This window comes from Panthera tigris, chromosome A1 (genome assembly GCF_018350195.1).
Source record: "Panthera tigris isolate Pti1 chromosome A1, P.tigris_Pti1_mat1.1, whole genome shotgun sequence".
Lineage (NCBI taxonomy): Eukaryota > Metazoa > Chordata > Mammalia > Carnivora > Felidae > Panthera > Panthera tigris.
Window position 1 is genome coordinate 108682600 of NC_056660.1, and position 23237 is coordinate 108705836.

At 47.9% G+C, this 23237-nt stretch overlaps 1 protein-coding gene across 1 annotated transcript in view; it reads left to right on the plus strand.

Moving 5' to 3' along the window:
* The first annotated feature begins 830 nt into the window (after positions 1-830).
* SLC22A4 (solute carrier family 22 member 4) overlaps positions 831-23237 on the plus strand; it is a 40207-nt gene continuing 17800 nt past the window's right edge. Inside the window, exons 1-3 of the mRNA XM_007087816.3 lie at positions 831-1358; positions 13306-13409; positions 14849-15003. Coding sequence (XP_007087878.3) covers positions 966-1358; positions 13306-13409; positions 14849-15003 — 652 coding nt within the window. The 5' untranslated portion in view covers positions 831-965. The remainder of the gene's footprint in view (positions 1359-13305; positions 13410-14848; positions 15004-23237) is intronic.

Genomic DNA, 23237 nt, shown 5'->3' on the forward strand with positions numbered 1-23237 from the left:
GCCTTCGTGTTGAAGTCCTCTAGAAACCCCAGCGAGATCCTGGACCGACCCGATAGCCCCTGTCCCCTACCTCCCTTCCTCAGCGCCTGTCTCTGACGCAGTGTGACCTTGCTCATCCCTTCCGGGCTCTGGGCCTGTTCCCCCCTTTTCTTAAGGTGAAGCTCCAGGCTGGCCAGAAGACGCTTTCCGGAGCAGCGCGGGATGGTGATTGAGTCCGGCCGTCCTCGTCCTCGGACGGGTGGGGAGTGAGCGCCCTGTCAGCCTGGTGCCAGCGCAGAGGTCGCACTCCTGTCACCCTCGCGCTCACAGAGGCTTCTCCTGAGCACCGACTCCACGGACACGCCGTCCACGCGGCGCCCGAGGACACCTGAACTCGGAACCAGGATTGGAAGGGCCATGAACGGAGAGACCCCTGCCCCAGGAGAGGCCTGGAGCGACGCCCACGGAGAGGGCCAAGGGCCGACTTCTCCAAGACCTCGCTGTCCAGCCTCGGCTCCTGCCTTTCGCCCGCTCTCCCCTTCGGAGCTTCGGCCTAGGACCTCCGCACTTGGGGTCGCGGGCGACTTAGGGTGCGAGGGAGCGGAGCTTTGCCTCACCGGGCCGCTGGGAGCCCAGGGCGGCTCAGGCGCGGGGTCGCAAGGGCAGGGGGGTGGAGCACCAGGCGGAGCCGGCGGGGAGCCCCACCCCTCCTGCGCGGCCGCCCTCCACTCCCCTCCCCGCCCCTGCCGAGAGGGGCGTGTGGTCCGTAGTGCCTCCCGTGGCTTCTAGCTTTGCGACCGGGAGAGTTCCAACGCACGCAGCCTGTTTCCCGGGAACCCTCCCCGGTCGTGGGCCCCAATTTCCCGCAGCCTTCCACGACTCCGAGAACGTTCTGACACCCTCGGGGAACGCTCTCTGCTGTACGACTCGGTACGGGGACGGCTCTTCGCACCCCTTGTTGCTGGGGCAGAGCGACAGTGGGAGGCATGCGGGACTACGACGAGGTGACCGCCTTCCTGGGCGAGTGGGGGCCCTTCCAGCGCCTCATCTTCTTCCTGCTCAGCGCCAGCATCATCCCCAACGGCTTCAATGGAATGTCAGTCGTGTTCCTGGCCGCCACCCCGGAGCACCGCTGCCGGGTGCCCGACACCGCGAACCTGAGCAGCGCGTGGCGCAACCACAGTATCCCGCTGCGGCTGCAGGACGGTCGTGAGGTGCCTCACAGCTGCCGGCGCTACCGGCTGGCGGCGATCGCCAACTTCTCGGCACTGGGGCTGGAGCCGGGGCGCGATGTGGATCTGGAGCAACTGGAGCAGGAGAGCTGCCTGGATGGCTGGGAGTTCAGCCAGGACATCTACCTGTCCACCATCGTGACTGAGGTGGGTGTGTGAATGACACTTCATCTGCCTCATATCCCTTGAGACTCCCTGGCAGTGCCTGGGTCCGCGTTTCCCACTTGCAGTCAAACCTGACTGGCAAGCAACTGGGTTATGCTTCTCAAACACGTGTGTGCAGCGCATGAGCAGGGCTCGAGTGAGGCTTATTCCTGAGCGGTCCAGTCTAATATGGAGGGGATGGAGCAGGGAGTGTTGTCACCAACTGTCTTTCCCTTTTTGAGTTTCACAACAGATGAAATTGTTTCCCAAGAGGCCCAGTCCCAGGCTGCTCAGATGTACAGTCTGATTCAAGTTCCTGCTACTCACATGAGGAAGGGTGTGGGGATCTCTGCTGAACCCAAGTGCAGACACAGAGAAGAGCCTTGTTGCAGGGCAGGCTGTGGGCAGGTTTGACCTGTTTCCTGGCCACAGAGGTCTGGAAGAATCAAAGGGTCTACTGCTCTGCCATACACATTTTGGTGAAGCTTTGGGTCCTATCTTGAGGCTCCAATTTCTCTGAAAAGGAGCAGAGGACCTTCTGATGCTGACTGGCTACAGGGGCCACAGGAGCCATAACTCTGGCCCCAACGTACTGATAAAGAGACTGACTCACAGAGACTCTTCTGAGCATAGGATGCAGGGGCCGGCAGGGGTTCCAGCTTATGCCATTAGCACCTTAGGATCCTAAGTGGTTTGATGGCAAGTTTTCTGTTTCAGGAGTCAGGCTACGCACATACTTTGTCCCTTACACTTCTTGCTTCACATGTGCTATGGGCCACAAGATGCCGCGTCCTTCTGAGGGGGGCATACCCAGACCAGTTTCCTGCTGTTGATCAGACAGGTAGGATTTCCCAGCTTCTGGCCCTGCCCCTGCTCTATGTTCCTCCCAAGAAAAACCCCAGTGTGGCCCCTCTTAGTCCTTAATCCTCTTGTCTCAGAACAATGTAGCAATCATCAGACACCATGTCTGGCCTTATGCTGGGCACTAGGCTAAAGACAGTTGGGGTGTAGGGGCTGCTTTCAAAACTCACATGCCCCTGGGGCACACTGGCCAGGTTACAGAGAGGGCTAACACTAACTCTGGTTAGTAATAGGATTCTGGAGCCTGAATTCAAATTTGGCTGACCTGCTGTGTGACCTGGAGCAGTATATTACTGTCTCTGTGCAGATAACAGGGTGAGGGAACCCTCCAAGAAAGAGTGAAAAATTAGAGCTGAGTCTGGAAATATGAGTAGAACTTGCCCAAGCAAAGAACATGGCAGATTCCATGGAAGGAATTCCCGTAGATCCAGGCAGATGATGTTCAGGGGATGACAGGTGAGGCTAGATATGCCTACAGAGATCATTTCACAGTGGTCACTGTAAAAATGTTGAGTAATTGACTTTATTCTGAGAGCAGTGAGGAAATAATAAGGGTTCTAAGCAAGGGGTAACATGGCCAGATTTGGGTTTTCAGCAGAAGCTTACTCTAGCTGCTATGAAAAGCAAGAAGACCAGTGAGGAATCTGTGGGAGTTTCCTTGGCAAGAGACTGGTGGCCAGCCAGGGGTGGTGGCTACAGGATCTATAGGACCTGTGGAAAGTGGGCTCAGCCTGTGACCCACCTCTGGATCCCCCAGCATTGCCACCAGGCCTACCTTGGACCCCGAAGTGACTGTGCTTCTCTGGCATTGATCCCCTAGCAGGGGCTCCTAGTGCCCACCCCCTTCCCACAGCCTGGTCCTGGGGTATCTAAGACTGGGGATCAGCTCACTCCACCTCAATTCCTGGAACTTGAGCTAAAGCTGGCCCCACTAGCTGCAGCCCCCCTAAAAGCTGGTCTGAACTCTTTTCTCTTCCTTGCTGGTGTCATTGACCTCATGGTGTGAAGGGTGGGTAGCTGCTCACCTTCAAGGCCATAGCTCCTCCTGTTGTGCCCTACTAAAGGATCCTGTGGGCACCTCTGGGGATGCACATCATCACACACTCACACGCAGGAAAAGGGTTTGCTTTTCTCAGCAGGCTTTCCCTTCCTTGCTTCTTTTTTGGTGGAAGAGTAAAATAAAAGACAAATGGATACTGGTGTTTGGGAGGAAGGAGAGGAGAAGCACCTCTGAGTCGGTGAGTAGGGGGAGGTGGTTCTCCACAGACAGATGGTGACACAAGAAGAAGTTCTGGAGTCAGACTGGAGGGCCAGTTCTGACCCCACCCCTAGCCACTTGGCTGACTTCAGCAGTTACATCACTTTTCAAAGCCTCAGTTTCCTTAACTACGAGAGGAGATACAAGCATGTGAAAATCTGCTCGACATTACTAATCAGTAAGGAAATGTAATCAACACCACAGTGAGATATCACCTCACACCCATTAGGATGGCTGTTATATGGAGAAATTGGAATTCTTGTGCACTGTTGGTAGGAGTGTAAAAAGGTGTAGCCACTATGAAAAACAGTATGGCAGTTCCTCACAAAATTACAAGTAGTTTACAAGTTGGGAAAACTAGGCAGTCACTTCTGAGCTGGGTACCACTTCTCCTAGGCCCCATGCTCCAGAGGCCCTGTGAGAGCCTTTTTTTGGTAAGGACCAGCTTTCTGTGGCAGGCTGTCAGTGGCCTGAGGCGGGCATGCTTCTCCATCATCCAGGCTTCTGTCCTTTCCTGAAGTTGGCTGCATCCTTTAGGAATCCGTGGGTGGAGCTGCTGGTGGCTATGCCCTTGAGCATGATACAGCCTCCAGCAAAGGGCCTGGGCCTCTAGGGGCACTAGACTCGTGCCATCTTTCCTGGGACCTGGGGTCAGGGCACAGACAGAGGAAGACACACTGATTCTCCACCCATAACCCAAAAGTATGAGGTAGGAACATGAGGGCCTCATCCTCTGCTAATAGGGCGCTTATGGGAGGCATTGGGAGTAGCAGAGGAGGGACGATGAAATAGACTAAGGTTGATATGTGGTTGCTACTACCTGGGACTACATACCACAGGATGTGCCTCCTCTGAGGCCTGGGTGGCCTCTGGCAAAGGTGAAAACTTTGAGCAGTAGGCAGGCTTATGCAGTTTTCTTTCTGTCAGGCCTGGAAGCTACCAGGAAATGCTGCTGGTGAGTGTAGAGACTAGCAGCTTGGCTGTCAGGACAGCCTGAATATTATTAACCAAGTTCACACTCTAGCTCTCTGTCACATTCCAGAGGGGACAAGGTATGGGATCTACGCCTCCAGCCAACACCAGCGAGATTTTCAGAAAGATCTTGCACAGAAAACAAATAAAAGAGACTCAGGGGCTTCCCCTAGCTCTGATCTGAAATTGCTTCCCTGTTTGTTTATCAGCTGCCTCACCCCAAACAGTTTGCGCGTTGCCTCTCAGCTGTGCTCCTCTGACAATGGCCACCAGGATCTCAGAATGTGCTTTTGTCCGGAGGCTTCTTCACCCACATCTCCTGCCAAGTTTCTGGATAAACAAACTTTGTCCATCCCTCCTGGTGTACAACAGAATGCTCACACAGAGTCCAAGAGGTAGGGTGGTGTATTGACAAAAACAAGGCTCTGGCAGGGTGGGTCACAGGAGCTGCACATACCTCTGAGTGGACTATAATTTCGTCCTGGCAGCAAGCTAAATTCACTTCATATTCCGGGCTAATGCAGGGCTGCCTTGTTATCTGAAACTTTGGTCTGGTTTTAAGTATGTCTCTGGAGCCCAAAAGAAGAGCAAGAAAAGCACGCATTTGGAGTAGAGATGGTGGAGAGAGATTGGAGGCTCTTGGGAAGGGCCAGGTTGACTCACATGCCCTAGCGATGGCCACAGATAGCCTGAGGCTGGCGGCTTTTGCTGTGTATTTGTAGGACTGGAGGTCAGGTTCACAGTGGCATCTTCCATAGCTTCCCCTCAGTGCTGGAGGACTGATACAGACCCCATCTCACTTACTTCTGTTCCCAGAGTGGAGCCTAGGAGATGTGTGGTGGATCCAATGCCAGGCTGCACGGGGGAGAGCCGGGTCTCTGAGTCCCCTTCTCTTTCCTTCAGGTGCCTCCACTCCCATCCTTACCACCCCACTCAAACTTTTGCTTTGGTTCAGCCTCTAGTGACCACAGAGCTCTCCACTGAGGCCTCCCCACCTATGGTTGTTTTTTCTTTACCTGTAATCTAAAGAAGGAAGGATACTGAGGACATTTTAAGGTTTAGTGCCCCCCTTCCCCCCCCCCCCACTATCCCCTGAGCACCGAGTTGTAGAGGCTTTATTCCTGGTGAGTACAGCTAAGAGATTGGGGAATCCCATCCTCTACTTGGCTCCTACTCATATAGTGGCAGCTCAAGCCCAGATTCCACAGACTGAGAATACTGGGGCCCTGGTTGTGCTTGTCCCAGATTGTTTGTAAGGTAAGATGTTCCATCCCAGGAGAGTCAAGCCAAAAGGCAGAGGCTACAATCCTCACCCAGAATCCAATTCTGAGGGCCACTTTTCCTACTACCGGCTCTGGAGCAAGGGCTCAGAGATTTTGTCCAGGCAGACAGGTAGGCCATAAGAATGGAGCTCTGAAGCTGTCCCCACGGGAAATAATTGCATTTGTTAGAAGTTGAAGAAGAAAAACACTAATCTACACAGCTCAGAAGCTCAAAGAATTCCAAGTAGAAGAAACAAAAAGAGTTCCACACGCAGATACATTATAGTAAAACTGCTGAGACCCAAAGACAAAGGTAAAGTTTTGAAAGCAGCAAAGAAAATATGATTTGTGACATACAAGGGAAGCCTGATAAGGTTTACCCTTGACTTCTCATCAGAAACAATGGAGGCCAGAAGCCAGTGGGTAACATATTCAAAATGGTGAAAGAAAAAAGATGTCAACCAAGAATCTTAGTTCTAGCAAAACTATCTTTCAAAAATGAAGTAAAGATATTCCCAAATACAAAAACGCACAACTGAGAGAAAGTTTTCACAACTTATTCTTCAGGAATAAGTTTTTTTAAATGAACAACTTAAGCTCTGAAAACTAAAAAACATCTTTGAAAGAAATTAAAGAAGACATAAATAGGAGCACTTGGGTGGCTCAGTACATTAAAGGACTGACTCTCGATTTCATCTTGGGTCTTGATCACAGGGTTCTGGGATCAAGCCCCAAGTCAGGCTCTGTGCTGAGCATGGAGCCTGCTTGGGATTCTCTCGTTCTGCCTTCTCCTTCGCGTGTGCACATGCACTGTCTTTCTCTCTCTCTCTCTCAAATTAAAAAAAAAAAGGAAGACATAAATAAATGTGAAGACATGTCATGTTCTGCTCATGAAGTAGAAGTCATAATATTGTTAAGATAGTAGCACTCCTCAAATTTATCTATAGATTCAACACAAAATTTGTTCAGTATTATTAGTCATAAGGGAAATGAAAATTGAAACCACAATGAGACACTTAATACCCGTTGGGATGGTTAGAGTTAAAATGACATACAATAACAAGTGTTGGTAGGAAGATGGAGAACTGAAACCCTTGTTCATTGCTGTTGGGATTGTAAAATGATGCAGCCACTTTAGAAAATAGTTTGGGAGTTTCTTGAAAGGTTAAATGTAGATTTATCACGACTTAGCAGTTCCACTCCTATGTATATACCCAAGAAAAATGAAAACATATATCCATACAAAATCTTGTCTGCAGAAATTCATGGCATCATTATTTTTTAATGTTTTTTTTAAGTTTATTATTTATTTTTGAGGGAGGGGAGAAGGTCAGAGAGACACAATCCCAAGTAGGCTCTACACTATCAGAGCTGAGCCTGATGCAAGGCTCAAACTCACAAACCATGAGATCATGACCTGAGCTGAACCAAGAGTCAGATACTTAACCAACTGAGCCACCCAGGCACCCCCATGGCATCATTATTCATAAAAGCCATAAAGTGGAAACAACCCCATTGTCTATCAACTGATGACTGCTAAGTAAAATGTAGTCTATCCATACAGTGGTGTATTATTCAACTGTAAAAAGGAAAGAAGTACTGATACATGCTAAAACGACATGAATGAACCTTGAAAACATTATGCTGAGTGAAAGAAGCCAGTCACAAAATACTACATATTGTATAGTTCCACTTAAATTAAATGTCCAGAATTGGCAAATCCTTAGAGACAGAAAATGTATTAGTGGTTGCCAGAGGCCGAGGGAAGAGAATGGGAAGTGACTGTTCATGGGTATGGGGTTTCTTTCAGAGGTGCTGAAAATGTTCTCAAATTAGATAGTGCTGATGGCTGCACAACTCTTCAAATAATGCCGAAAACCACTGAATTGTACACATTACTAGAGTGAATTTTATGGTATGTAAATTGTATTTCAATGAAGCTATTATAAACACAAAGAACAAAAAACCTAGATTTCCCCACCCCCATCCCCATCATGTGGCTGGGAAATTTCTAGCTTAGTCACAACAAAGTTATGAAAAAGAAATTGGAGTGGATGTGTATTCTGTTATTAACTAACTACTACTTCCTATTTTTCCCCTGGAATGAAAAGTGTAAGATGACACAATGGAAACCTATTTTTCGTTCTTAAATGGACTATTGCTAGCTTTTCATTCACAGTAATCTCTGAGATTGATATCCATTTATAAAAGGATTTTATGCTTTCTGGTAAAAGCTTTTTTGGTTTTCGGTCACTGACGAAGAAGTTCTTATATCCAAGAATCTCTGTTGGTTAGTCAGGTTTAAGTGTAACCTGCTTTACTTATTCATTCATACTGTTTGTTCTAAGTCATGATTTTGCTGTGAGGACAAAGGCATGAGCTTAGTAGAAAGTGAATGACCATTTAATGAGGCCTGAAATGTGTCAGACACTGTGTTAAACACTGTACTTACATTTCCTGTGCTCATGACAACCCCAGGAAGGGGTATTCTTGTTACTTCTTTGAAGATGAGAAAGCAGGCTGATAGAGGTGGATGAATGCCCAAAGTCACACAACCAGAAGTGGTAGAGCCCAAGAGAGCCTGTGCTCTTTGCTCAACGTCAGGCTGCCTTCTGGAGTTCTCAGTATTATGGAGGTCACAGGGATACTCTTATCTTTATGTTCTTTTATGGCTTTGGTAAAGGGTAAAACTGCTAGCTAGACTGGCTACTTTCACAGTTCAAGGTTAAAGGTGATTTTCAAAGGACAGCGTGTGATACCATGGTTTTCCCCAAACTCATTTTCCATTACACCTGATTGTTCAGCATTCAGCATTCATTCATGAACAATTTGTTGAATATACACCATTTGCCTAGCCTGGTGCAAGCATTAGTTATCTAAAATGATTACCTGATTGAGTTCAGGTTTTAGAACTCTGTCCATCTGAAAGAGGTTGAGGAAGGGGTGTCTCTTTTTCTCTCTAGCCAGAGATCAAGGGCACAGTGGCCCAGAACAGAGCCTGCCCTGCCCGGGACTACTGGGCTCATGCATGCACATATGCACACCTGATCTGTCCTATAAAGTATGCTTGACCTTGAGCTTTGTGGAGGCAGCAACCATGTCTGTTTTGTGCCCCACACAGAGTCTGGCCCAGAGCAGGTGCTCAATGACGGTTGAATAAATAATTAAGCAATTCCTTTTACCAATCCACTAGAACTCGAGCTGGTTGCTTCATTGCCCAGTGCCTTCATTTCCTCATTTATAAAGTAGGGATAAAGAGAGTACTCATTTCACATGACAACCTTGAGATCCCATGAGATAATACAAGGCACACAATGAGCACCCAATACACTATAGTCAATGTTTCTGTGAAGGGGCATGAGAGACATGCGTTTCTATGCCAAGAGTGGCCTTCCGTCTTCTATTACCTTGTGACCTGGGTTTTTGTTTCTTAAAGCAAAGCTGAAGGGTGGGTGGCCCAGCTACAACAACTCACTCTGCTATGTTAAGGAATGTTAAGACCCTGAGGTCTAAGACCCTGGGGATGAAGCAGACATGGTAACCCTGAGAAGGCATATCCGGTGCCCCCACTCTACACAGCTTGGGCCAGTTAGTTCCTACATTACACTGTGTCCAATGTGGTGTGTGTGTGTGTGTGTGTGTGTGTGTGTGTGTGTGTGTGTGGTGGAGGAGGGGGTTATGTTTTGGAAATTTTAGTGTTTGACCTGAAATCACAGCTCCAGAGCAACACCAGCCAGCTCCTCACCAGACCGTCCACCACTAGTCTCTGAGCAAATCACATTATGCATGTTTGTGTGTACATGTATGTACACATATGTGCAGAGACCCAAGGGACAGTTCTGTCTTATTTAAGAAAAGACTCTCTTCAGGACTCCTGGCTGACTCTGTTGATTGAGCGTCTGATTTCGGCTCAGGTCATGATCTCCAAGTTTGTGGGTTTGAGCCCTGTGTTGGGCTTTGTGCTGACAGCTCAGAACCTGGAGCCTGCTTTGGATTCTGTGTGTGTGTGTGTGTGTGTGTGTGTGTGTGTGTGTGTGTGTCTGCCCCTCCCCTGCTCTCTCTCTCTCTCTCTCTCTCTCTCTCAAAAATAAACATTAAACATTTTTAAATAATTTTTTTATTTAAAAAATTTCTCTCAAAATAAACATTAAATAAAATAAACATTTTCTTATTAAAAAGATTTTTTTAAGACTATCTTCCACTCAGCCTACAATGTCATTGCTAACCACAGGGAGTTCCCTGGGCTCTGGCTAGTGGGGCACCAAGATGCACCCCTCAAGTCCCAAGGGGCTGGTCACAGGTAGGGCCTGGCCTCCACAATAGCCCCATGGAGAAAAGGGCCCTTCTTTAGGCTGGCAGCTGATTTCTAGGACTCTAGTCTCATGAGCTGAAGCTGGAACTTTGTCTACAAATCCTGTATCCTATTACTAGGTCTGCTTCAGCTTTCCAAACAGATTTTCTGGGCATAGTAACTTCTCAAGAGAGGGCCCAACCTTGGAATGAACCATGGGTAGCTATGATGTCCAGCTGCCTTCCTCTGCTGGGTATGAGCAGGAGCTCCAAAGGCCAAAAACACCCTCCATGAACCCGCAACAGGTGGATGCTGTGTGCACATGACTACCTCCTGTGCCACATGCTGCTGATAGGGCTTCTTGGGCCCCTCTTCAGGGAAGAAGGGGGACCTAGAGCCATGGCTGTGTGGGCTCCAGTAGGAGAGCAATGGGGAGCTGGCCCTTAACCCATCCTTCCCAGCACCCCAATTCAGAACTTGTCCTGCTCCATTCCCTAAATGGACCAGGCTCAACCCACTGCCAGGCCTTCTTTATGGGCATGCAAACTGTGCAGTCATATGGGGCTCCAAAGCTGTTTGTAATGCTCTGCTACTAACATCTTGAAATTCTTCATAGTTTTTGAACAAAGTGTCTTGCATTTTCAGATTGTACCAGGTAGCCAATCCTGCTCGCTACCTTTGCCATGTAATCCCTGGCTCCACATATAACAGTCTTCCTCTTTCCTTTCTGTCTTTAAGTCTTTCTTTTTCCTTAATGTTTATTTATTTTTGAGAGAGAGAGAGCGAGCGAGCAGGAGAGGGGCAGAGAGAGACACACAGAATCCAAAGCAGGCTCCAGGCTCCAAGCTGTCAGCACAGAGCCCGACACGGGGCTCAAATTCATGAATCGTGAGATCATGACCTGAGCTGAAGTCAGACGCTCAAATGACTGAGCCACCCAGGCGCCCGTCTTTAAGTCTTATTTATCCTACTCTAAGGCAAAATCCTGACAGAAAAATACTCAAAAACCACAAAGGAGAGCACATTCTCTTTGAAGAGCTTTTCTGCTTGACTGCAGATGGGATGGTGACAGTGAACAATAGACACATCAATACCCCTACCACACTTGAGAGTTTCTCAGCTCTGCCCAGCACTAAAGGCTGTGGTAGAGGTCTTTTGCCCTTGGTCCTACTGTCTTCCATGAAGAATTATAGGGGATGGTATTTAATAAGCTCATTTGCCTGACCTTTGGAGTTCTTGTCCAAAGCATGACATGGGTGCAAGGTTGGTACAAGATCAAGCCTGAGCTGGTATCTAGCAAGCCCATTTACTGCTATGACTTCAGACAAACCCAGTCTCAGAACCTCAGTTCACTCTTACACAAAGCAGGCAAAACAACATGTTAGGAGGCTTTGGAGTCTCAGTTTTATGAATCTGAGTGTTGGGGCAGATTCCAAGCTCTTTTCTGACACTTTGGCCAGTGATTTTTCAGAAGTGGGTGGCCACTAATTCAGGTGCATGTCCTGTCTATGCCTTCTAACCCATGGCATGACAGGGCACATGAATCCAGGCATACAGTTTTGGAGGGTTTGTGCCCTTTCCCCTGAAGCCCATTCAGGAACCTCAGTTGAAGAAAAACTGTACTCTGGACATGATCTCAGATTCATCCTCTGCTTGTGCCTGGGGGACAGAGAGTCAAGTTCCTGGCCCACTTTGTTTTTCCTCTGCAGAGCTATGCTTGGGCTTTCTGCCTGTAGCCAGGATCGTGGGTGCCAGGAGAGGCAGCCTCATGAATCTTGTTATTGTCTTTAGGACGGGAGTGTTCTCAAGGACCTTATCCTCAACATCACAGCGTGACCCCTTTGTGGAAGGAAGTCTACAGGAGAGACTTCTCTCAGGTCTTAGTACTTAGAAAAACTAAATTCCGCAGAACGAGTATATCACTTTGCCTATGCGGATCCTGTGAGCTGAGCCACAGGGATCTTCAGAGCTGGATTTCAGAGCGTCTCTGGCAAGCATGCAGGCCCCTGGGCAGGACAGCTGGCTGTGGGTCTAATCCTGGCTTGGTTATTTTGCAACCCTTCCTCCCCTCTGTTGTGTGCCCTGACTCCTTAGCCTTTTGTTTTACACTTTTCTCTTGGATGCATCCTGCTGGAGACTGAAGTGTGATATAAATATGTGAATTCATTTTTAAATCTATTTTAGGGAAGTTGTGAGGATTAAGAACTGAACTGCTTAATGAATGTCATGGAAGCAGTTCTACCACCAAGTGGAGGGGGGATTGGGTAGGAGGCAGGGGGTTTTCCTGTAGACTGGATCATCTTGCCACACATAGCAATCCCTTGACCCAGAGCCCCCAAAATATCTATGGGTACCTGCAGTATATATGTGTATATGGATGTATATATATTTCATATATACATATATATACATACATATACACATATATTTCATATATATATATATATATATATATATATGAAAGCTCACTGAGCACACTTTGAAATCTTTGCAACTTCCCTTGAAATTTTGCTGACTTGACTAAATTGAAGAGCTGGGAGCTAAAATTCCTGCTGAAGCCCTCATGTTATGGATCCACCAGCAGGTACTTGTTAGGGGTGTGACAGCCCACAGGCCCTGGGGAATTGGAGGAACCACCTTTCTGGAAAGGCTGGGTAGGAAGGGTAGGAAAGAGTATGGAGGAGTGTAGAGGGGAGATAAGGGGTGCTGGGGAGGTATAGATACCCACCCCCCACCACACAGTGGGCCCTGAATTTAGGCTCCAAACTCAGCCTATGGTGTGAATAGAGCAGTGAACACAAGGTTTTCTGGAGGAGTCAGCTCAGAAAATATAATCATAGACCACTTGCACTTTTCAACAAGGCAGAGGAAACTTCTATGCCTGGACCAAGGGACCAGGCCCTCTGCCCTGCCCCTGGGGAGTTTCAAACACCTTCCCTCCATGCTTGGATGCCTTCTGAAGCAGAAATACTACCTTGCTTCATACTGCTTCACAACTGAGGGGTCACCGGTCACAGCCGTGGCCTCGGCTAGCTTTTTGCTATGGGACGCAAGAAGAGCCAAGGCATTACCCTCCCTTACCTGGAGAAGAGGAAGGTGAATCTCAGGGAGGGCAGTGACTTGCCCCAGTAAATGCTAGAGTCAAGAGTCACCCCCAGGGTGAGACCTAGGCCCTTAGCACAAAGTTGACAGCCTGTCACAGGGGAGGAGAGCCTTTTCCAGCTGCCATGCTACTCCCTCAGATCTGGGCTGGGACTGGGCCTGCTGGAGGGCTGGGTCCATGCTTCATGTTGTCTTCTCTGGCAGTGGAGTCTAGTGTGTGAAGATGACTGGAAGACGCCCCTCACCTCCTCCCTGTTCTTCCTGGGTGTGCTCTTTGGCTCCTTCGTGTCCGGGCAGCTATCAGACAGGTAAGGAGGCTGGGAGGGAGAAAGGGTGGGATAGAGCCCCTTGTCCATTCACTATCTGTCTGGGAGTTGAACTGAATTTCGGGTATTTCTACCCAGAGAAAGAGAGGCCCCTCATACCAACAAGTCAGTGCAAGGAGGAGCCCTAATATCTCACATCTTCCCTGCCCTCATTTCCTTATTGGAACCTTACTTTGTTCAGTTTTCCCAGCCTTGCATTTCCAGGGTTTTGCCCAAAGGTCAGGAGGAGGCAATGGTTCCACTGGAGACTGCAGTCTTTATATCACCAAACTTCTCAAAAAAAGAACACACACACACACACACACACACACACACACACACACCCTGCTGGCATCACCACTGCCTCCCCATCCTATCCCTAACTTTCAGATGGCACATTATCTGTCCACAAACAGCCATCAGTCAGAGTAAGGGCCAGACAGTGAGTGCCCACATCATTGCTATGCAGGGCACCAGGGCCACAGACTGACCGAGGCTGGTTGTGGACCTCCTGGATCTCAATCTAGAGGAGACAGCATCGCAGCTCCAGGAGAAGTGCCTCACTGGCCCCTGAATGTTCTATGGGGACCAGAGCAGGAAGGTGGGAATGCTAAACGGCAGTGTTGAGAAGGCTTCCCAGAGGAATGCCTATCACTCCGCCACTTACCAAGTCCAAAGGGACAGCAAACCCAACAGCCTGAGATCTGATTTTTGAAAATGAGGTAGGAGACAGTTTTGCCCACGCCTGTGCTCCATTCTACTCATTGGTCACTATCAGAAAGCGAAGTGAAGGCTTAAGCCAATTCTCAGCATGTCTACTGCTAAGAGCTACTTTTCCCATAGAGAACTGGCTTGCAATTTTGTTTGCACATTAGACTCATCTGGGAATTTTTTTTAAATCCTGACACGCAAACTGCATCCTAGACAATAAGAATCTTAGGAGGTGAGATGCTGACGCGGGCATTTTTTGGCACCAGGAGGTTTCAAGTATAGCTAAAGTTGAAGACCACTGCCATAAAGGGAGTCTTCACTCTGGATTGACACAATTCCCATATTGCTGATAGATGTATCTGTAACCTGTACTTACCAATTTGCCAGAAATGTGGTGGCAGCTTCTTCCTGTGGCTTATTCTAAAGAGCAGAATTCTATGTGGTCCTTGCATGAGCCGCTCTGTGATTTCAAGATATGGGGCCTTTACAGAAAGTTTTGAATCTCAGAAGTCACTTCCTGGGTAGATGGATGCCCAAGACCTCACCAAGGAAGAAGTGGGAGGATGAGACAGGGAGAAAAGTCTATCACACAGCCCTGAAAACAAACAAACAGACAGACAGACAAACAAACAAACAAACACAAAGTCTGCAGTGATGCCTGACTCAGGGTTTGCCACATGCCCGGCTGTGAACTGCACATGCCATCTTTTGTGCTGTGCTGTATTCTACAGGTTTGGCAGGAAGAGCATCCTCTTTGCGACCATGGCTGTGCAAACTGGCTTCAGCTTCCTACAGATTTTCTCCATCAACTGGGAGATGTTTACTGTGTTATTTGTCATCGTGGGCATGGGACAGATCTCCAACTATGTAGTGGCCTTCATTCTAGGTAAGAATGTTTTCTGATGCTCAGGCCTTCTCCTTCAAACCTTTTGAGAGGCCAGGAAGAAGGGACCACCAAAGAGGAGCATAGGGAGTGCTCTTAGGACAGCAGGAGGCTCCTCAACCCATGGGCTGTGCTTCTAAGACATGATCGGCCTCATATGTGTGTTGGGGAGGGGGCTGAAGCCTCAGGTTCTTTGATCTGGTTGCAGGCAAGGCAGGCACCCACAAGGCTGGGCTCTGGAATGTAGTGGTAGATAGAAGCTGGAGCTGATAGGAACCAGCCACACAATAGCTGAGCACAATTCAGCAACACGGGGCTTGGCAAAGGCACAAAGTTGGGGTGCTGGGGATGTCTTTGACTTGAGCTTTGAAAGCTTGGGATGTCTGCCTGTGTCAGGGCAAAAGTCTTCCTGGCAGCTGTGCATGGCCTGTGGAAGAACTTAGGGTAGATGGTGTAGCCGGTACACAGGTAGAAGAGGCAGGCATGTGCCAGACAGGAGTTCAGTGCCAGTCTGCCATCCCTGGGCAGGTCTGGTGGAGCTCACTCCAGAGCATATCAGCAGTGTGCAGGATGAAGTCTTGCTGATAGTAGTCCTATCTCCTAACAACAGCCTTGCTTCTGGAGTCTCAGGCTGCTGAGTGGGACACACAAACTAAAAGACATGAGGAGGCCCCCAGGGCCCTCACCAGCATTTCCTGAGGGGAAGTGAGGTGAGCTCCAAGCAGGCTGACCAGGGTCACCCATGAGAGCAAGCACCCCAACATGCTCTCTGAGCCCACCTGCTGACTCTGACCAGCTGAGAGGAGGGGAAATGAGGGGCCCTTCTGGAACAATAGACAACAGTTCCTATAATCTCTAGGCTGACAATATATCCTTGTTGATTCATTGCTGACCCAGTTTGCCCCTATTGTCACAGTGTAATTATTAACATGCCCTTTTAATGTAAGTCTAACAATTCTTCCTGCTGCGTCTGGTAAGATGGATTCTGATTGCTTTTAAGAATCTGAATGACTCCCTGGATTTGGAGATGCTATGCTCTCTTAGTTGAGGACGTGTACACTCTCTGTGAGGTTAAGATGGAATTGCTCACATTCCACTCCTTTAATGATTTGTGAAGAGCTCCCATAGCCAAGGTGTCTGAAGATGGGGGGAGGGAAGAGCATGCTGGAGCCACATGGTCCTGACAGTTAGTACCCTCTTCAGCAGGCCCCAGCAGGAGGGGGGCCTCCCTCTTCCTTGTGGGGAAAGAGGGGAGCCAGATGTTCTTTTTTTTTTTAAGACAGACAGACAGACAGACAGACAGACAGTGTGAGCAGGGGAGGGGCAGAGGGAGAGGGAGACACAAAATCCAAAGCAGGCCCCAGGCTCAGAGCTGTCAGCACAGAGCCCGAGACACAGGGCTTGAACTCACGAACCGTGAGATCATGACCTAAACTGAAGTTGGATGCTTAACTGACTGACCCACCCAGGTGCCCCAAGAGCCAGGTGTTCTTAAAGAAGGTCCTTTGTGTAGAGGACACACAGCTTCAGGCCAGTAGTGCTAGAAATGAGAAATTGGAGGAATTTAGGATGAAATTGCAACCTCCTAATGAAGGCTGCAAGGACACAGGGCTCTTGAATAAAGCCTATTTGTTCTCATGGGCAAAATCACCCAGAATCCATCTTCCTAGGGGTGATCCTCCCTAGGTCCAAAAAGCCCAATTTGTGGCTATACTTGGGCCAGACACATACCAGAGACTAAACAGGTCTCCCCAAAGCAGATGATTCTGCCTGAGATTGGCAGACTCCTTTAAGGAGGACCTAAAAGACCATCTAAAAGGGAAGGGCAGAAAATCATGGTGAAGCCAGAGAAACCCTATCATTGGGATTGGGAGCCAGGTGGGGTTTGTCCCAGACCTGGTGTCCCCCAGGTTCTACTGAACGGCCAATATTGAGTCCTGCCTTTCCAGGGGCGTAGGATGCTTCTGGAGCCTTGGAACCTCCCCTGTGTGAGTGGATGAGGCTGGAAGAGCATCCCACAGGGAAATCCTGCCCAGCTGGCCCTGACACTACAACCTACTCCCCTCCCTGGTCCCCGTGTAAGAGAAGTGACAGGGCCACGGGGAAAGTAAGATCATGTACAATCAATCAGAGCCCACACGTACAAGCCAGCAATCAGTGAGCTGCATGCTGGGTGCAACAGGCTCCCCATCCATCCACCTGGGTCCCAGAGCCTCCTTGGCTATTGCGCTTTCATTGCACTTGCAGGAAACTGCCGACTTCTGTATCCTCGTATGAGACTCTTTTTGTTGGGTTCTCTGGATGCACATTTAAGAACATCACTGAAAACCAATGTGCCCCCTGGAGCAGCAGACTCGTGTCAGTGCCTGGGGCCGGGTGGCATGGTTGGCGCGGAGTGCGAGCACTACTTGGTGGAGGCTGGCTTCTCCTGCAGCACAGCGGCGCTCTCTAGTGTTCCAGGGCTAAAACAGCGAATTCCGGGTTTCAAGTAAAATAAACTGAAGTTTGGGGTCTGGGCCTTCTCTTTTGCCCTCTGGCACTAGGGAAGGACTGGCAAGACTCTGTGATGATAATCTCATTTTAAGAGGCTTCACGTTAATTCAGGAAGCTGAATTACTCCCATTCTCAAAACGATGCAGAAGTAGACCTTTTAAAAATTGTAAAACCTGGCAGAATCTCAGAAGACAAGAAAAGGAAGGGAAGGAACAATGCTAGCCAAAGGAACATGAAGTGGATACCCCTGGAAGTGAGGGCACTGCCACAACCATGCTAGTTTAGGAGGAAATGACCACTCAGGACCAATGACACTGACCCTTTCTACAGGAGACCTCACCGTCTCCCACTGTTTCCCAGAAATTATGCCTTCAAGCCGTCCACAGCCTTCTGGGTAAAATGCCACAGGCTCCTCCTTTATCCCTCATCACTACCTGTTCAAATTTATTTTGCACAGTTAACGGCCTTCCTGTCTTGACCAATCCATTAATTCAGTATTTTCCTAGTACTCCTAACTTCAACCTCCTATGCAATATTTGTGCCAGCATGCCGAACGATATAAAACTCTGCTTCCTCTGGTGTTTACATGTGTTTTTCCTTTTCATAAGTATGTAACTGATGGCATCTTCCTTTATAGCTCTGGCTACCAGAAAGCTCAGGCAAAATTGAAATTTCACTATATCAATTGTGCAGTCTTTTTTAGCCACATATTTTTAAAAAAAAATTTTTTTTTTTTGAGAGAGAGAGAGAGAGAGAGAAAGAGAAAGCGTGCATGCCCACACAAGCTGGGCAGGGGCAGAGAAGGAGAGGGACAGAGGTTCCAAAGCAGGCTTTGTGCTGACGATGGCAGAGAGCCTGATGCAGGGCTCGAACTCACGAACCACAAGATCATGACCTGAGCAGAAGTCAGACACTTAACTGAGCCACTCAGGCACCCCTAAATTGTTTTTAAATTAAGGTGTAATTTGCATACCATACTATGCACTCTTTTAAAATGTGTATTTAAAACTTTTTAGTGTTTATTTTATTTTTGAGAGAGAGAGAAAAAGAGAGAGACAGAGCATGAGCAGGGGAGGGGTAGAGAAAGAGGGAGATACAGAATCAGAAGCAGGCTCCAAGCTCTGAGCTGTCAGCACAGAGCACAACATGGGGCTCGATCTCATGAACCACAAGATCATGACCTGAGCTCAAGTTGGATGCTTAACCTACTGAGACACCCAGGTGCCCCTAAAATATGTATTTTAGTGGTTATTACTATATTCACAAAGTTGTACAACCATCAGCTCTTTCTAACTCCAGGACTTTTTCATCACCTCCCCCCAAACTCTGTACCCATTAGCAGAGACTCCCCATTTTCCTCTTTTCCTAGCCCTTGGCAACCACTGATCTACTTTCTGTCCATATGGATTTATCTATTCTGAACATTTCAGATAAGTGGAATCATACAATATGTGACCTTTGTGACTGACTTGCTTCACTTGATGTTTTCAAGGTTGGTCCATGCTATAGCATGAATCATTATTCCATTGAGTGATTTACTACATCTTGTTCATCCATACATCAGTTGATGGGCATCTGGGTTGTTTCCACTTTTTGGTTATCAAAAAGAATGCTGCTATCAACATATGAGTACAGAGTTTTTTGTGGATATGTGTTTTTCGGTTCTCCTGTGTATATACCTAGGAGTGGAATTGCCAGGTCATATGGTAATTTTATGGTTAACCATTTAAGGAAGTGCCATAGTGTTTTTCAAAGTGATCAGTTGCATATTTTTTGTTCTTTTCTCCAAGGCATAACTTTTACCTTTCTTTGTATTTTACTTTAATGTTACCATTTTCTTATTGTATTCAAGTTATTAGCTACCTCAAAGACTTCAAGGGATGAGATGGGATATAAATACATTAAAAAGATGCAGAAATTTGTTGTCACCCCTTTTGTGCACTGCATCATGTGAAGAAAGATCTGGAGGGACCCAGGGAGGAGCAAGGACTCACGCTTGTCTGTTCTCAAGGAGTTTACATCTGGTCAACAGAGGCAGTCAATGCAGTTGTTACTGAGGACATGAGACATGGGTGAGGTAGGGGTGGCTATATGCTGGATATATGCAGGGATAGGAAATGTTACTTTTAACTAGAATGATCTCTTTAGGTTCATAGAAGGGAGAGAAGTAGCCCTGAGTAGGGGAATATCGGTTAATTTGGAGAGAATTCTGAGTATTTTCCAGGGAGCAAAGAGAGGTTCTACTGTCTGACCTCTTGATCAAAGGCACCATACTTCCCATCATTCCTCTGACATCCAGCATATTTCAATTGTTTGACAAGGATAAAAGAATTAGCTATTTCTGAGAACCTGTCATATGCCAGATGCTCTACTAGGCACTTTACACACAGTATCTCAGTCCTTGTAATAAGAACTCCATGAAGTAGGACTTATCAAAATTACTCTAGTAGTAAGCGAGTGTCAAGGAGCCCAGGCTTTCTGCAGGTGCCACTCTGCATATGGTTTCTGTACTCACAACCCAGGGGCCCCTGCCTCCTACTCCTGATTCTGGCAACTGCCCCACCTTATTTCTTGAGCTGGGGTCTGCCACAGGCCTGTGTTAGTCATTCATGGAAGAGCATGTCCTGCCTCCATGTGGAATGGATTCAGTGGTTCCTGGGATGACTCCCACAGAAGGGCCTTGATCAATGCAGAAGTGAGCCTGGCCCTCCCTGAGTCACCCACTTGGACAGAGTACCCTCTTGGAGAGAGTACTTAGCTTCAGGGGGCAGTGACAGGCAAAAGGCAAACACTCCTGGCCAGGACAGGCCCTTCTGGCTTAGATGACAGAGTCTTACTCCCAATAGACACTCCAAGAACCAACTAGACCAAGACCAACTAGAAGCAAAAACCTAGGGTGTAAACAAGGCCAGGAGAGGCATTCCCAGCCAGGAGAACCAGAAGTCACTGCTGTCACCTGTGGGGCAGCTACAGCCTGTGAAAGGTCTGCAGGAATCAAGGCTCCTCTCTTAGCGTTCTTCTGAGAGGGCTGGTTGGCCTCCAGTTGGTTCGAAGACCAGCCCAGGAAGGGAAAACACAAATCCTCGCTTCTTGAAAGGAGACCATGGCCTGACCCATCTCCCATGAATATCTCCTTTAGGAGTCTCAGGTGAAGGACTGGTTGAGAAGGCCCAGGCTTTGCCCCCAGGTGATTTTTTATACATGGTGTGAAGTGAGACCATTTGCTTGAACTGTTTAAGTCTCAGCTGATTATGTGTAAAACAGAAGTAATATTCATTTTTGCACAATTATTGTGATGCTTCAAAGAGATAATAGATGTAAACACTTAGTCTAGAACCTGACTCAAAGTGCCGGCTCAAAATAAATGCTAGTGTGAAGATGATGGTGATGATGAGGACAATGATAATGTTTACAGAGGGGTGATGGTCTAAAAGTCACAGAGCAGGAAGCCGTGCTAATAAGGAACTCTTCAGGTTCATGCCATCCATGTGGCTCCACAGAAAGGCAGAGAGGTAGATTTAAAAAGCTCTGTCTCCCATGGGTACTCTGCAAAGTCAGAACAACTCTGTTCTGCCCTGACACTCGAGCTTAGAGACAGAGATTATCCAGGAACCCAGTTGTGTCGCTTCTCTTTCTTATCAGGATCGTGGAAGTATGGGGGAGCTCCCTTGCTTCACAATTCTGCAAGATTCTCCCTTGGTCCTGTGCACTTTCTCTTTTCCACAACCAAATCCTCTGCTACTTCACTTCTGAATCTCTGCTTAGGAATAAAGCACCCCCTATCCATTCTTACATCACAATAATTACAGCTGAAGTGTTTAGAAACATGGCATGGTGAGTCTGCCTGTGGAGTGGTAGGAGGGTCCTTAGTGAGGTAAGAAAATACCTGAAATTAACACTCATGATCTTCAAAGAAGTCAGGCCCTATTTTTGGAAATTAGTTGAGAGGCTATAACAGGCCCCAGGTGGTTAGGGCTGTTGCCCACAGTCTGGGATGTGAGAGGCACACATTTCCAACAGTCTGCTTTTTAGAAATGGCTGTTCAAGAGGGAACCACTGAGGCAAACCTCTGAGTCATGCTGAGGAAGAAATGGGTTGGGGATAAGGAACAAGTGGTGAGAATGGGAAACTAGGAAAATACAACTGACCCATGAACAAGGGGATTGGGGTACTGACCCCTCCTTCACCCGCACAGTCCAAAATCCCATGTATTACTTTTGACTTTGCCAACACTTAACTACTAAGAGCCTACCATTGATCAGAAGCCTTACTGATAACATACACAGTCAATTAACATATGTATTTTTTTAATGTTTATTTATTTTTGAGAGAGAGACAGAGCATGAGTGGAGGAGGGGCAGAGAGAGAGGGAGACACAGAATCCGAATCAGGCTCCAGGCTCTGAGCTGTCAGCACAGAGCCCGAAGTGGGGCTCGAACTCACTAACTGTGAGATCATGACCTGAGTCGAAGTCGGATGCTCAACCGACTGAGCCACCCAGCGGCCCCACAATTAACATATTTTTTATGTTGAATATATTATTACTGTATTCTTATAATAAAGTTAGCTAGAAAAAAGAAAATGTTATTATGAAAATCATAAGGAAGAGAAATACATTTACAGTACCATACTTATTTACTAAAACAAAAACAAAACAAAACAAAACAAAAAACAAAAACCTTGTGTATGTGGACCCATGGAATTCAAACCCATTGCTCAAGGGTCAACAGTAGTAATTGTACTGCTTCTCTGGAATTAGCCCTTAATTCTTTAGCCTGGGCTCAGGGCATATCAACACATCTGAGAAAATATCTCTTTAAAGACAAGCCTGAACGGTCCTTTGAATGCTGTTTTGTTTCCTGGGTTACTTTTCTGCAGTGGTGGGCAGATCTCAAATAAAAGGCAGAGCCGTTGCCATTGGCCAGATCTCTGCCTAAGGGCAGAGGACCAAGAGTGGACTCCGGAAAGGGCCTGGAACTCTGTGACAACAGAAGGAGCTTCTTCTCAGACTCCCCCATATCAACCGAGAGCTCCAAGAGGCAGGGAATGTCTCTGGAAGACCTGTGGCACTGAGCACAGCAAGAGCCAACAGCCAACAGCCAACAGCCACCTGTGTGTCCCAAACTAGGGCCCAACGCCAAGCAGTCTTGGCCCTTTGTGGCGCTCTGGGGAGGCTCCATGAAGTTCTCTGGGTGTGTGGCCAGCTGTAGAGCTGCCTGTCACCTGCTGGGCCAGCAAATCAGCTGCTTCTTTTCTTTCCATGGTCTGAATAGACTATTTCTGCCTGGGGCTGATCTCTGGACACAGTGTGGCTGAGGGGAATTCAGCTCTGGATGCTGGAGCCTTCCCTATGTACCTCAGGAGCCAGCTATTTATCACTTCCCAGAGCTCAAGGGTGGCTAAAGGTGTCCTAACGCGACTCAGTTAACTATGAACTTCCCACTGTTTCCCAAGACCCCGTGTCTGTTTATAGTGCAGAACTCTGGGAAAGGCTCCATGCATCATGACCCCACAGAGCCCCCCAGAAGAGCCCCAACTGTCTCCTGGAGCACCCTGTCGGCTCCTCAACCTGGGACACTCATTTTGGAAATGTGGCCTTCTCAGAAGATATTACCCCTCAGGGCTGGGCATGATATTTCTGTGACATGAGATGGCCTTCAAAAGATAAATCTATGGCTCCTTTAAAATCTCATGAAAACTCATCCTTCTCTAAGGTGACAAGTCTTGGGTCACTTCCCACTTTC